Source organism: Natator depressus, chromosome 7, assembly GCF_965152275.1.
Source record: "Natator depressus isolate rNatDep1 chromosome 7, rNatDep2.hap1, whole genome shotgun sequence".
Taxonomy (NCBI): domain Eukaryota; kingdom Metazoa; phylum Chordata; order Testudines; family Cheloniidae; genus Natator; species Natator depressus.
In genome coordinates, this window is record NC_134240.1 from 68,347,103 (window position 1) to 68,361,444 (window position 14,342).

Genomic DNA, 14,342 nt, shown 5'->3' on the forward strand with positions numbered 1-14,342 from the left:
GCCATTACATAGTAAAAAGTCGCAACTTGCTTGAACAGTAAATGGATCTTTCTCCAGTCTAAGTGGACCAATGAACACAAGAGGGTTACAAAGTCGACATGAACTGTGGAGAACTGCCTCTTGTCTAGTTTATATTTATTCACTACTTATAAAGTGATAAGAATCTCATGGCTTCTGTTGCCTCTACTCTTCCCTTTAAATCCTCTTTAGTCAGTTTGCTGAATCACCGTGTCTGTTGGCTCTAAGTAAACGTGAATGGCGATGATGACGATGATGATTGGGGTGGCACACCCTCCTGAGACTGGGTAGGGATATTAGACTAGGAAATATAGTGCAAACTAGTTTCCTCTCTTATTGGAGATCAATTCTCCGAGGGAGCTGGCGTGACAGAAATAGTGCCAGCGTAACTGTTACTTTTAGCCATGACATCGCTCTGAACCCAACAACACTGCACCACGGGGAGTGCCCTGCTGCAGAACAGGAACCGGCTCAGCAGCAGTAGTGCTGTCACCTGTGCCTCCCTTTGCCCTGAAGTTTCTCTGCTTATTCAAGCCCATTCTGGAATTTGCTGCTGTTTTGTTGTTGTTGTTGTGGGGTTTTTTTGTTTGTTTTTGTTTTTATCTCCTTGCAGTAAAGTTCATGCAAGTGGTCTCTCATTGTTCACCTTGCCTTTTCATTCCTCCCCTCCCCTTCTTCACTTGACACCTGTTGCTGTCTTCAGTGGGTGAGATGCCCAGGGAATTCTGTCATCGGTTAGAGAAGGGGAGCAGAGCATGTATGTGAAAGAGGGACAGAAGAAGACGACTACAAATCTCCCCCAGGCAGGCAGCCGTTGGGAGAGTTCTCTTGGTTTGGGTTGCTTTGTGGAGTGTTGCAGGTGCGATTTTTAGGGGCTGTTGTGAGTGCTGTGGGGGGGTTTTGTGAGTCGCCATGCTGCAACAAATTTTGCATGATATGTATATTGACCCTGAGCTCCTGGCAGAACTGAATGAAGAGCAGAAGCACATCCTGTTCTACAAAATGAGGGAAGAGCAGCTGAGGCGTTGGAGGGAAAGGGAGGACAAAGAACAAAGAGAGGAAGCTGCACTGAAAAGGACCATGAGACTCAAGCAAGGTAAGCTTTTGTGGACGTGGGCTGAGACGGTCCTATGTGATATAGAGGAACAAGATAGGCTGTAAGGCACTCTATAAATGGAAGAGACCACTTGGGGTAGTGTTGCCAAGTGCTTAGAGCAGGGGAATGGGTGGAAACTTGGCTCCACCACTCTGCCCTCCATTCACTGGCCAGAGAACCAGCACTACGCCAGGGTGGGTAGTCCTATTGCTGCGACAGACCAGCAGTAATTTATTAATTGAAAAAGGCGGAACCAAGGGAGGAAATTTCTATTCATTTATTGCCCTGAAGCACAATGCCTCCCAGTGCTATTGCTGTGGCAGAGCAGTTTAAGCACTACCTGCTGCCCAGGGGGGTGCCTATGGTCATAACCTAGCCTTTAAGCTGTCTGCCCAAAATTTTCAAAAGTGCGTAATGATGATTGGGTGTCTGGTTTCCAGAAACGGATGGGTGTTGAGAGAATTCATGTTTGTAACCTTAGATGGAAAATGCTGTAGGATTGCAGAATCCTGGACTTACCCCCAAAAGTTCTTGTGTGTCAAGACAAAGGATATAGTATTGTCATTTCTGTGCAAAGGTGTGATCGTGGGTTACATGTAACTTTTTCAATGTGCATGAACAGTGATCTTTGGCTGAGCTCAATCTTTTTCTCCACAACCCATCACCCCTTGCCAGTATGGAAGGTTTATCCATCATTGCAGGGATTCAGAAAATATGTTAAGGCTCACAATTAATTGGACAAAGCCAAAGCTCAGAATAAGTCTTTTCTTCAGTCACTAATTAGCCAGCTCTGTGCTTAGCTATTGCAGAATTCCAAGATGAGCATATATGAGCTGCTTACATTAAGACACAACTGAGGTACAAGTCTTGGTTCTGGGTATTAGACATAAGTGTAGGTTTCAGGGCTTAACCGAGTGCTTACTTTGTGCTTTAAGTAGCTTATGGTTTGTTCTTGCATGGTGCTGAGTATATCCCTACGGATGCTTTATACCTTTCAGGCTGGGTCTTTACCCTGATTGTATCTTTTACTCGTAACTGATCCTGTAGACTCACTGGAACAATTGCAGGATCAGTCCCTCTAAAAAATGACAGGATGTTAACGTACAAAGGTACTATTAAAGCAAAATCCAGTGGGGAGTGCAGATACACTAATATCCTATGGATTAGCAGCAAATGGGCTAAAATTGTCCCGACACTGTTATTAACATGAGGGCTTGGAGGATCCTATTTTACTTAATTTGCTATTTGCCTCCTGAACAAGTTCTTAAACACACTGTAAAGGGGCTTCTCCTACAAAAGATCACCTCCATACTGCTTCTTTCATATAGCACACAAAGCTTGTTTACTTTGATTTGTAGCTGAGGAAAATATTATAAATGCGATTCAGACCCACAGACCAAAACAATATTATAGTGTCAAGATAATCTGCATTACACTCATTCTCTGAGGAAGACTGATGCAGGAAAATCTAACGGCAAAACTATTTATATGACAATTTGTCATGCTGACATCTAAATTTCCATATATAAATTATATATTAAACCTATTGAGCATTGTAGTGCAGGAGACTATTTTCTAGGTAACTAATTTTCTGATTTACAAAGAATAAGAAAAAAAGAGGGAGAAAAGCAAAAAAGGAACCTACAGATCATGTCTGTGCATGGATGTGCACATGCATATGCAGAGTAAAGCTACACAGTGACCCAGCTCCAGTTTACACTCCTTGTCCCAAATCACCAGCATAAGATATCTTGTTGGTTTCCCAGAAAATGTTCTTTCACCTTTCGTTCAAGACTTATTCCACTGGGCAACCAGTTTTGCTGGTTCCTTGAGTATTGTAATAAATGTTAGGCATGCAGGAGTGCTGGACTTTCAGAAGGAAGGAAGGGGAATGGGACTGAATGGGAGGTAGGAGCCTAACTCCCTTAAATTCCTCTGAAAATGTGGGGGGTGTTTCATTTTTGTATTTTTGCCTCAGTCAGCTGACATAGGTAAGGGTGTAGTCCTTTAATATGCTAGTCCCTTTGTTAACTGTTCAAACTCACATGAATTGGGTTTATTTGATTTAGTTGGGGATTGGTCCTGCTTTGAGCAGGGGGTTGGACTAGATGACCTCCTGAAGTCCCTTCCAGCCCTGATATTCTGTGATTCTATTAGGAGGCAGTGCAAACTAGAGTCTAGGGCTCTGGAGACCTGGGTTCTATTCCTGGCTCTGCTGCTGGTTGACCTTGGGCAGGTCATTTTCTCTGAGCCTCACTTTCCCCATCTGTAAAATGGGGATAATGATACAGACATGCTTGGCGATTTTTGGATTAAAAAGTGCTAAGTAGTATTATTATGCAGATCTGTAATATAATGTCAATGGTCTCCCCTAGAAGCTGGCTTCTTGCAGTTCAACCAGAAATGATGGGCCTGATGCAGGAATTACTGGGTGGAATTCTATAGTCTGTGTTTATGCAGGAGCTCAGACTAGATGATCTAGTGGTCCTTTCTGGCCTTAAAATCTATGAGTGTATGACTCTTTCCCAACACACATTCTGGAACATATTGAACTCTTTGGATCACATTGTGTAGCAATTTGAAGTCCTCTTCATGCTCCCAATGGAATGTAAAGGAGGATTCCTATGCTGGGGACCTGCTCCATATAGTAGTATGGGGGATTTCTCCCTCTTTGATCAGCTTCTAGGAAACTTGGAAGCGCCACAACCACCTCCTTCAGTTCCCTGTCAGACTGAACAATTTGGGTTGCTTCATCTACTTCCTTTGCCAAAAGTCTGATTCTCTATCCCATGACACTGGTTTTATGCTAGTGTTAATCTCTTGAAGTCAGTGGAACTATACTGGTATAAAGCCAGTGTAACAGAGTTGAGAATCAGGCCCTAGCTTTTCTCGGATGCCATGTAGTTAGGTGTAGTTTGACACCTAGAAGAGCCGTGAGAAATGGGTCTTGAATTCCCTGGCCTTTTGGATTACAAAGGTTTACACTGTACACACATTAAAAGCACGTAGGGAGAAAATTAGAAAGGCCAAGGCACAAAACAAGATTAAACTAGCTAGGGACCTAAAGGGTAACAAGAAAACATTTTAGATACAGTAGAAGCAAGAGGAAGACCAGTGACAAGGTTGGTCCATAGCTCAATAAGGAGGGAAAGACGATAACAGAAAATATAGAAATGGATGAAGTATTTTTGTTTCAGTTTTTAATTTGTTTTCACCAAAAAGGTTAGCAGTGATTGGAGGACTAACCCAGTGAACACCAGTGTAAATGGATAGGATCTGAGGCAAAAATAGGGAAAGAACAAGTTAATAATTACTTAGGCAAGTTAGATATTTTCAAGTTGGCAGGGCCTGACCTAAATACAGCTTAGAATTCTTAAGGAGCTGGCTGAAGAGATCTGTGAGCCATTAGCGATTATCTTTGAGATCTCATAAAGCACAGGAGAGATCACAGAGGACTGGAAAAGGGCAAATATAGTACCTGCCTATAAAAAGGGGAATAAAGACAACCCAGGGAATTATAGACTAGTCAGTTTAATTTTGGTACCCAAAAAGATAATGGAGCATATAATCAAACAATCAATTTGTAAACAACTTTGAATTAGAATTCAAAATGATCTTGACCAACTGGAGAAATGGTCTGAAATAAATACCCTGGGAGGTTGAGGAATCTCCATTATTCAAAGTTTTTAAGAACAGTTAGTTAGACAAACTCCTGTCAGGGATGGTCTAGATAATACTTAGGTCTGCCTCAGTGTGGAGAACTGGACTAGATGATTTATCAAGATCCCTTCCAGGCCTACGTTTCTATGCTTTCTGTTAGTATTTTTAGCTGTATTACCAATACATAAGCTAATCCTGGCAGTTTTCTACAATTTGGATTGTTATTTAGGAACTCTGTTTCTTGATAACTGTCTAATGGTGGGGGAAGGGAGGGGAAGATGAAATATATAAATACAAACTAGCCTTAGCTAGCAGCCTTACCTTTTTGGGCTGGAATGTTGTAAGAGATTGTAGAACAAACAAGTTTGGGCCTATTAGTCGGTGCCTGTACAGAAAGCAGTGCTCCAGGAGGTGCTCTTAGTGACTGTGAGCTTGTACCTTCTAAACTAAGCCAACCAGACACTTGGGAAATAATTCACTGTAATAATTCAGAGCCCTCCCCATCTAGTGTCCTTTCTCTGGCCATTGGAGATATTTGCTAATAGCAGTTGCAGATGGGCCATATGCTATTGTAGGCAACCTCTTCATACCATCCCCTCCATAAACTTATCAAGCACAGTCTTAAAATAAGATAAGGTTGTGTTTTGTTTTTTGTTTTTTTGCCCCTACTACTCCTCTGGAAACCTGTTCCAGAGCTTTGCTCCCCTGTGGTTAGAAATCTTTATGTAATATTAAGTCTAAACTTATTGAAGACCAGTTTATAGCCATTTGTTCTTTTGCCAACATTGGCCCTTAACTTAAATAACTCCCTCCCTCTCTGATGTTTATCCCTCTGATCCTGTAGTGGGGTGGCTGCCCCACTCCTACAGGTAGGGATTAAAAGCGGCCAAGGTAGGCTGATTGGGGAAGCAGCCACAACTGGGCAGGCGAGACACCGGCCAGGAGGAGGCGCTCCGTATGCTGGAGAGCTAATTCCCAAGACGACTAGCAGGAGGCACCACACCGGTGAGTCATCGCTTCGCTACACATGGGGGAGAATGTGGGCATAGACAGTCACCCATGATACAAGGGGCAGGGCAAGCAGTGTGGACTATTGCCCAGATCTGAGAGTTGAGAAGGAGAAGGTAGAGAAAACGGAGGACTACTACTGGAGGGCCTGTGTGGCCCAGCTCCCCGAGCAGCAAAGGGGACTGCTTCAGCTGCTGCGGGGGAGAGCACATGGACCTCATCGGGGGCCAGGCACCTGGGTCTGGAGGCTGGTGCCAGGGCCTAAAAACTGTTTTGCCTGTGGGTGACCGGGACACTATAAGCAGGAGTGCCCCTACCAGAATGGAGAAAAGAGGCTCCACTTGGGGAAATGGGGAGTGGCCAGAGTTCCCCCTGTGAAGTCAAGATGGGGGCTCCAAACTTGTTGGGCCTGTAGGGAGCCCGGGAACAGGAAGAGGGAGTGCTCCTACAGGACTCACCAGGGCCCAGGCTAGTCCTGAGGTGGCCAAAGGAAGGCACTGGATGTGCTTCCTGTGCCACATGGGGGGCCAGGTAAGATTGTCTTGCCCCCAGAGAAAGAGAGGGAGGCCGAAGGATCGGACTGGGTCTGAAACTGCCCCAAAGGAGGGGGTCATAAAGACCAAGGCCCCAGAAGGGAGAGGGTCTGGGACAGAGGGGCCCCAGATCAAGAAGGGAATCCACGCGGGGGTGAGACAGGCCACAGTGGAGATCTAAACATCAAGGGAAACCCACATAGGAGCTGAGCAGGCTACAGTGGACACCTAAACCCTTCAGGAGGGAAGCAGGCTGCTCCAGAGAATAGAGAGCCTGCAGCAAGAGAGAGACCTCCTGTGGGCCCAGCTAAGAGGGAAGCTGGGGAGATAGAGACACCCCCCAGTGAGCAGTCTTAAGGGGGAGGGTGTGTAATGGAGCAGCTGCCCCACTCCTGCAGGCAGGGGTTAAAAGCGGCCAAGCTAGGCTGATTGGGGAAGCAACCACAGCTGGGGCCATGCCCAGTCAGGCCACAGCTGGCCCTATAAAAGGGCTGTGAGCCAGAAGCTGGGGGAAAATCTCACTCTAGCCCTAGAGGGAGAAGGGCTAGCTACCTGAGAGAAGGTACCTGAAGTGGAACAGTGCTGGGGAAGGGCAAAGGGAGCTGGGGAGCTCCAGCCTGGTAAACCCCTAGGCTGTAGGCCTTGTTAAGAGCCCAGAAGGTACTGGGGCTGCAGAGGGACAGCCTGAGGATAGGCAAAGGCAGCAGGTCCTAATCCCTTGCCAGTGATGAGTGGCCATTGCAGTCTGCCCCAGTGAGTGGGGGCTAGATGATGACTGGCAGTAGCCACTGGGGCAAGGTGGGGATAGAGGGTTGAGGGTTCCCCTGGGAGGGGAGACCCAGATTGTGGGTTATTGCTGGGGGCAGAACCCTGAGGTAAAGGGGCACCGGGGTCTGGGAGGGACACGGGGGCCAGTGGCAGGTGAGACAGCAGCCAGGAGGAGGTGCTCCATATGCTGGAGAGCTAATTCCTGAGATGACCAGCAGGAGGTGCCACACTGGTGAGTCATTGCTTTGCTACAGACCTATTTTTATAGAGAGCAATTGTATCTCCCTGCAGCCTTAGTTTGATTGGTTGAAACAAGCCAAGCTCTTTAAGTCTCTTCTTGTAAGGTAGGTTCTCTATTCCTCTGATCATCCTAGTAGCCCTTCTCTGTACCTGTTCCAGTTTGAATTCATCTTTCTTAACCATGGGAGATCAGAATTGCATGAAGTATTCCAAATAAGGTCTTACCAATGCCTTGAATAATGGTAATAATGCTTCACTACCTGTACTGGAAATACCTCACCTGATGCCTCCTAGGATTGCATTAGACTTTTTCATGGTTGCATCTCTTTGGCAACTCATCATCCTCCTGTGATTGACCAATATGCTCAGGTCTTTCTCCTCTTCTGTTTCCAACTGATATGTCCCCAGCTTATAGTAAACATTCTTGTGGTTAGTCCTGAAGTTCATGACTTTTCACTATTAGATTTCATCCCATTGCTGTTGCTGTACTTCTCAAGGTTGTCCAGATTTTCTTGTATGATATCAAATCACCAACGAAGAAACCCAGGTTTTATGCAGTTCACTCAAAGCCTGAAAGAAACTGTATCTACTTCTAGGAATCATAATTACAAAAGAGAGATACATTCATATATCAAGGAATAAGAAATGATTTATCTCTAAAAACATCCACAGGTGTAAGGAAAATGGCTGAGTTACAGCTTTTGTTAGAGAATCAGTGTGGCTTTTTCTTAAAGTTTTTAGCATGGTGTCAAATGCAGTTTAGGCCATCTGATCTCCACTTTGTACAATGGACAAAGTCAACTGGATGTTCTGTTAAATTATGTTTTTAAAGGGGGTTACAATGCTCAGGCCATCAAGCAAACTGACTGAGTGGTTTAATAGTCTTATGTGATTTCTAATTAATGTTCTGATTTTCTGTAGGGCTGGAGGAGATTATATTCTAATAGTTATCTTTAGTAGCTGTAACAGGACTACTCTAATACTCTGGCTTCCCTATTAGCAGTCTTTGCAATCCTGCACTGTAATATGTGCCCTGATATTGCAGTCTTGCGACTTCCTTGAGCAATGTTCTAACTGTGTGACTGAAGCTTGCACTATGCTAGTCACAACTGTGCATGACACAGGTCAGCAGTATTAGTCCTTTCCTTTCATGGGCATTACATTAATGAACTAGTTCACATTTATTTTTATGTATAATTCTATATAATATGTATTTTATTAGGTGAGTGGATGGCATAGACTTCTAGTAAGATGTCTTCTAATAAGAATGTAGCCAATTTCTGAGAGGTTAATGTTCTGGATCCAGTTTATTTACAAACTCTTCCTAGGGTGGTTCTTGCAGGAGCATATTTCCTTCCATTGCAATACACAAAGCATACAGTGCCAGGTTTCCTTTTTGTTGAGTGCTAACAGCACTAAAGGAAGTCACCTTGAAACTTCAAGATCCCTTTGGGCTTTGCTCAGGTTGACTGACAGCTGTGCCATTTGCACAGAAACATATTTATTTGATTAGGCAGCAGTCCTTTAACCATCTTGTCTGAATTGGGACTAAGTGAAGGACCCTGCCACTTTCGATGTAGACTTCTCTGCAGTATCCAGAGCCAAGGTGTCTTGGAGCTGTCTGAATACCAGCAATGAGATTTCAAAAACTCTTGAATTCAGCAGCTGAAGCTTTTGGGAGAGGAGAGAATATTGGTTTGCTGCTACTTATTTCTGACATTTATTTGTTGTGAGCTACAATTCATGAGGTTCAGTCAAGAATGGTTTGTACAGCTGCATTACCATTCTCCTATCCTTAACTAGCATAGCTGGGAATAGATTAGCTGGGCTTATTACAGTATGGCTGGAAATAACTCCTTTATCTAAAGGCTATTAATGTTAGAAAGTCACTGGATGAAAGCACTTCATGGTAAACAAAAATCCCTAGTATTGCAAGCTGGTAGTTGGAGGATACAACATCATAACTGTGTGTGCGAGAAAGTGTCAGCTGTACTCCCTTCTACTTCCCCATGGTTGCTATAGAACAGGGGCGGGCAAACTTTTTGGCCTGAGGGCCACATCGGGTTTCAGAAATTGTATGGAGGGCTGGTTAGGGGAGGGGGTCGTGGCCTGGTCCCCATCTCTTATCTGCACCCCCCCCGGTCCCTGTCCCCCACTGCCCCATCCAACCCCTCCTCTCATTCCTGACTACCCCCCTGGGACCCCTACCTCCATTCAACCCCCTGTTCTTGCCCTGACCCCTATCCACACTCCTGCCCTCTAACCACCACCCTGAACTCCCCTGCCCTCTATCCAACCCCCCTACCCCCTTACTGTGCTGCCTGACGCACCGTTGGCAGCCGCCACCGCTGCACAACACAGAGGGCCAGGCCAGGCTCTGCAGCGGCACTGCCCCAGGAGCTCGCAGCCCAGAGCGTTGCGCCGGTGGCAGAGCGAGCTGAGGCTGCGGGGGAGGGGAACAGCAGGGGAGGGGCTGGGGGCTAGCCTCCAGGGCCAGGAGCTTAGGGGCTGGGCAGGAGAGTCCCGTGGGCCAGATGTGGCCCACAGGCCATAGTTTGCCCACCTCTGCTATAGAAAATACCTTGGACACTATATTATGTACTGAACTCTCATTTGTCTGTATGCACCTAACTCCCATTGACTTCCCTGGGGGCCAGGCGCCTAAACATCTTTGAGGATCCTAGCTGAAGAGCCTGTTTCGTGGTTTTTTGTATATGTGTTTTTTCAGCTTACTAAGGCTGCTTTATACACTTTGGCTGCCTTGGAAGTGTAAAGGGGCTTGAAAGTGTCATAAACGTAATGATCTAAGATCTGATCTACCCGTAAGGCAACTGCTTTGAATTCAAGATCAGACCAGAGCCCCTTTAAAATTTTTAGCAGCATTCAGAACCAAAATCAGCCGAACTATTTCAATTTCCAGTTGAGATTTCTCAGTAGGAACTTGATCCAACACGCATTGAAGTCAATGGCAAGATTTCCTTTGGCTTCAATGGAAATTGGATCAGCCCTTAGATTTCCATAATAAGGGGTTGAAATCTCATGAGACTAGTTTGAGATTTTGATGCAGTCAGATTTTAACCTGCACACTTATTCATCCTTAAATTCAAACCCTTGTCTGAACCTAACTCCTATCTTGAACTAAACCATAATGTCTTAGCATGTATTTAATACATGCATGCCATAGATACTAACTTGTTGCAAAACACACAAGAAATAAAATTCAGCTATCTTCAGCAATGCCAAAAACAAAACTTGTTGAGGTCACGCTTGCATTAGTAAGAAATAATCCCATTGGATTTCACAGTACTACTGAATTATTGGGTTGCTAATTGATGTTCAGTGATTGCTGGGTATTTGTCATGCATTTAACATAAGGCATTTCTAGAGCTGGAAGTTTAAATTTAGCCTTTAACCCCAAAAGGTTGGCTGCCATTCATGGGATAAATGTATCCTTGGATATTTACCAGCATGTGATATTATGGATTTTTGTACTTTGGAGACATTATCTCTGTGCAGCTGTGGGTCGGAGGAATTAAACAGAGGCTTTTTAAACTATCTTTTTGCTTCTCTGATCCTGGGGTCACCAGGATCCGTAATAGCCTCCACTAGAACCTAGATATGTGTCAGTTGGATCAGCCAAAATGCTGCGCTCCTTGGTCTCAACCCTTCCTTCCCAACATGTCCACAGCACAGAGTGGGAGTGACCTAGTGCCAACTATGTTACAAGATCCTGTTGGTATCATTTTTATTAGTGTAAGAGGGACAAGGCAAATTGCCACATTTATTGTAAATACAACAAAATATTCCTATATGCAATTTCTATATAGATCCATTCACACACACAGACATTCACGCACAGGTTCTACATAAAGGTTGTTATAGTTACCAGCCTAGATGTTGCTAGTGCCAAGTCACTGGCCAGGACACGAGAGTGGAGCCGAGTCGTTGTCAGACGCGCATCTGATGCTCCTGGAGGGTGGTCACAGAACCAGACTCAAAGAACACAGTCCCTGGATCCAATTTTTATATATTTCTGGTTCAATACGAGTCTATGGAAGTTGCTTCATCATGTTGAATTTACAACTGAGATGACCATCAATCAGCAGGTGGTACATCCATGACGGCTCCATGATGGCTAGGTGTTATCTTGTTCTTCCTTGATGCGTTTTTGGGTGGATTCCGGTTGCCCTCCGGGGGTCATCCGGTTATCTCCACTTTGCATATTCTTTGGCCCATCAATATCAAGGTTGAAATTCTTAGGATTAGGCTGGCATCATTTACTAACCAATTATTTCCCTGCTTCAGGCTCTCAATTCCATGCACTCATCATTCATTCTTTCACTTAACAACACAATCTCTGACTCTTGATTTATTTAACAAGTTTTATCCCACTATCTATTTTTCCCTCTTTGGATACCAAGATTTACATAGGCATGACAAGGGGGCCCTGTGGGGGAAGAGCATCAGGGTGTTTTAAATAACAGCATTGTTTCCTCAAAGTTCTTATCACTTTCCAGCACAGACTTTGTCCTGTACCAGCCTGAAATAATTAGCACTTTGGCCTTGCATTTGTTAGAGTGAAATTCAACAGCATGGAACTGATGTTTATACCTTTTTACAATACCTATATACTCTTTATTTCTACTACATAATTATAATTCTATCATACTTTGAGGGCGACCCAACAACTATGCTGCTTTTATTCCACCAGAGGATTCTCCTACATCTGGGGAATCCTCAGTCGTCCCCTTCTCTGAAGCATCTAACACTGGCTGCTGTCAGAAACAGGATTTTGCACTAGATGAACCATGGTTATGTTTATGGAAATTGCTATGTACCTGTGTCTGTTTGCTGCAGTCTGTTGCTAGGACTAACTGGACACTGCAATGTGCAGGCAGGCTTTCTTATAAATGTGAACAGTCTGGCTATTAACCCTCTGGAAACAAGATGAGGCTGTAACTGTCTGTAAGCTCATGAATACTTGATGTGGAAAGAGAACAATACTGCAGCGAAGCACAGAATGGTATTTACCAAAGCAAATTCAATATTTCTCCCCAATCTTTCCTTTTCTTACATAAATGACAGACTATTTATGGCCTGAAAGGGACTGCATTTAGTTACACAGGGATTCTAGGGGTTGGGAGGTACAGAGAAGTTCTGTTTGTTAGTGTACATTATCTGGCATCAAATCGGATAGGTAAGATTCTTTGATACCTTCTGATGGCTCCAAGTCACAAACTGCCTCCTTCTGTCATTCATTTTCCATAGGGTAACATCTGCTCACCTTCAAGGAAGGGTGGAACTGGCACCAGAAACTGCATTGGCTTGTTTGCTTTCTGTTTTAAGAAGATGAAAGTGAAGGATCAACTGGATAATACTTGATATGGATGAATTCAAAACATTCCACTTTGTACTTTCAAATATTCTTAAACGATTTGTACAGACAGTTCCAAGTATAGTGGATGGGCTTTCTAAAGCACAGGTGTTACAGGTGGACAATATGCCTGTGTAAATCCTGGATATAATCTCCCAGTAGAAAGAATGTGTATCTAATATGAAAGTGATATTACAATGAACCATAGCCAGAGGGCAAGTAAGATGTCTGAGTCATGTTGGAGACCAAATTAAAAATACTCTGCACTTTTTTGTGTTTCCTTAAGGGAGTATATTTGTAGTGTGTTCACATGATACATTTTCATGTTTTGCAATCTTCCCCACCCCTTTTTTTGCCTTTTTGTGTGCATTCTATACCTATTTGACAGTAAAGGAGCAAACACTCCACCTCATCTTATTTCATCCTGTAGGGATATACCACAGCATAATTATTTCCATGGTAACAGGCAGTAATTCCATAAATAAAGGATTGAGTTCACTGCATGATCAGGACACAGCAGAAAAATCTGAGCTATAAAGATCTGATGCTCAGAGGTGCTGAGACACACAATAATTCCCATTGATGTATTAATACAATGCATTTAAATTCCCTCCTTTTTTCAAAAAGGAAGCAAAGCTGCAAACACTGAATGGGAGTTAGAATTTTTTCTCTCTCAAATTGGTTTTTAAAAAAGCATGTGTTTGAAGCTGCTCCAAGCTTTGGAATGTAATCTTGGCAGAGATGGATTAATGGTCAGTGCAGGTGTGGAAGACAAATGGAATTTATCCCAGTGGCTCCATAACTTATTGCATGGCTGTTTTTTCACAAGAATATTGCAATCAGATAATTGAGCTGTATATTTTAACAGAAGCAACCACTGGAATTCATGTTGCAAAAGTGTTTCCATATCACCTGCAGTCACTCAGAACTGTCTGTCTAAAAGTGAATGTTGCTGACAATATTTTCTAGGTGTATTTCCCCTTTTAGAGTTTGCCTGCTCCTGAGATGCCCGACTGAGCCTACAAGAGCTGCAACAGTAATGGCTCAAGAGCCTCTGGAGAGCATTTCCCAGCCCGCCTAACACCTGGGTCAGGTAGTTCCAGCTCTGCAGGCACCAGTGGTCAGAAAACCAACCTGGTGCCAGCTACCTCCACAGGACTCTGGACCAGGGGGCCAGGAAAGGACTCTGTCCCACCCATTGGTGAAAACTCTCTAAGGGAGTCCCTTATGGGTTTTTTCAAGCCAGTGAATGTTTGCAGTGTTGCTATACCCATCTCCAGACTCCTCTTCAGCAATCCATCTTCCTGGGAAAGTGCCAGGGAGCAAGCTGGGGACAGGGGTTTACTTATGAATATTGGGAGGTGGGGAATTTGTTAGCTTTTTAGTTATGCTTCACCCTTTCCTTCTCTACTGGGGACAGGAAAAATAAAAGGCTCTAAAGTCCCCCTGTGTATACTATTGTTTTTGGGTGTGGCATTTTATTTGCTGGGGTTTGTATTATTGTATTCCATTTCTTGAGTACTGGGTTATACTCCTTGGGGGGAAAAATAGCTAATACCACTAACTTTAAGAAGGGACAGCACCCCTTGTATCCCAGGCACAAGGAAGAGTCACCTTAGGTGGAGGCACCACGCATCACAACCCA

The 14,342-nt window shown here is 44.2% G+C and overlaps 1 protein-coding gene across 1 annotated transcript in view; it reads left to right on the top strand.

Moving 5' to 3' along the window:
- Positions 1–666: 666 nt before the first annotated feature.
- SH2D4B (SH2 domain containing 4B) overlaps positions 667–14,342 on the top strand; it is a 99,857-nt gene continuing 86,181 nt past the window's right edge. The window contains exon 1 of the mRNA XM_074959941.1: positions 667–1,114. Coding sequence (XP_074816042.1) covers positions 931–1,114 — 184 coding nt within the window. The 5' untranslated portion in view covers positions 667–930. The remainder of the gene's footprint in view (positions 1,115–14,342) is intronic.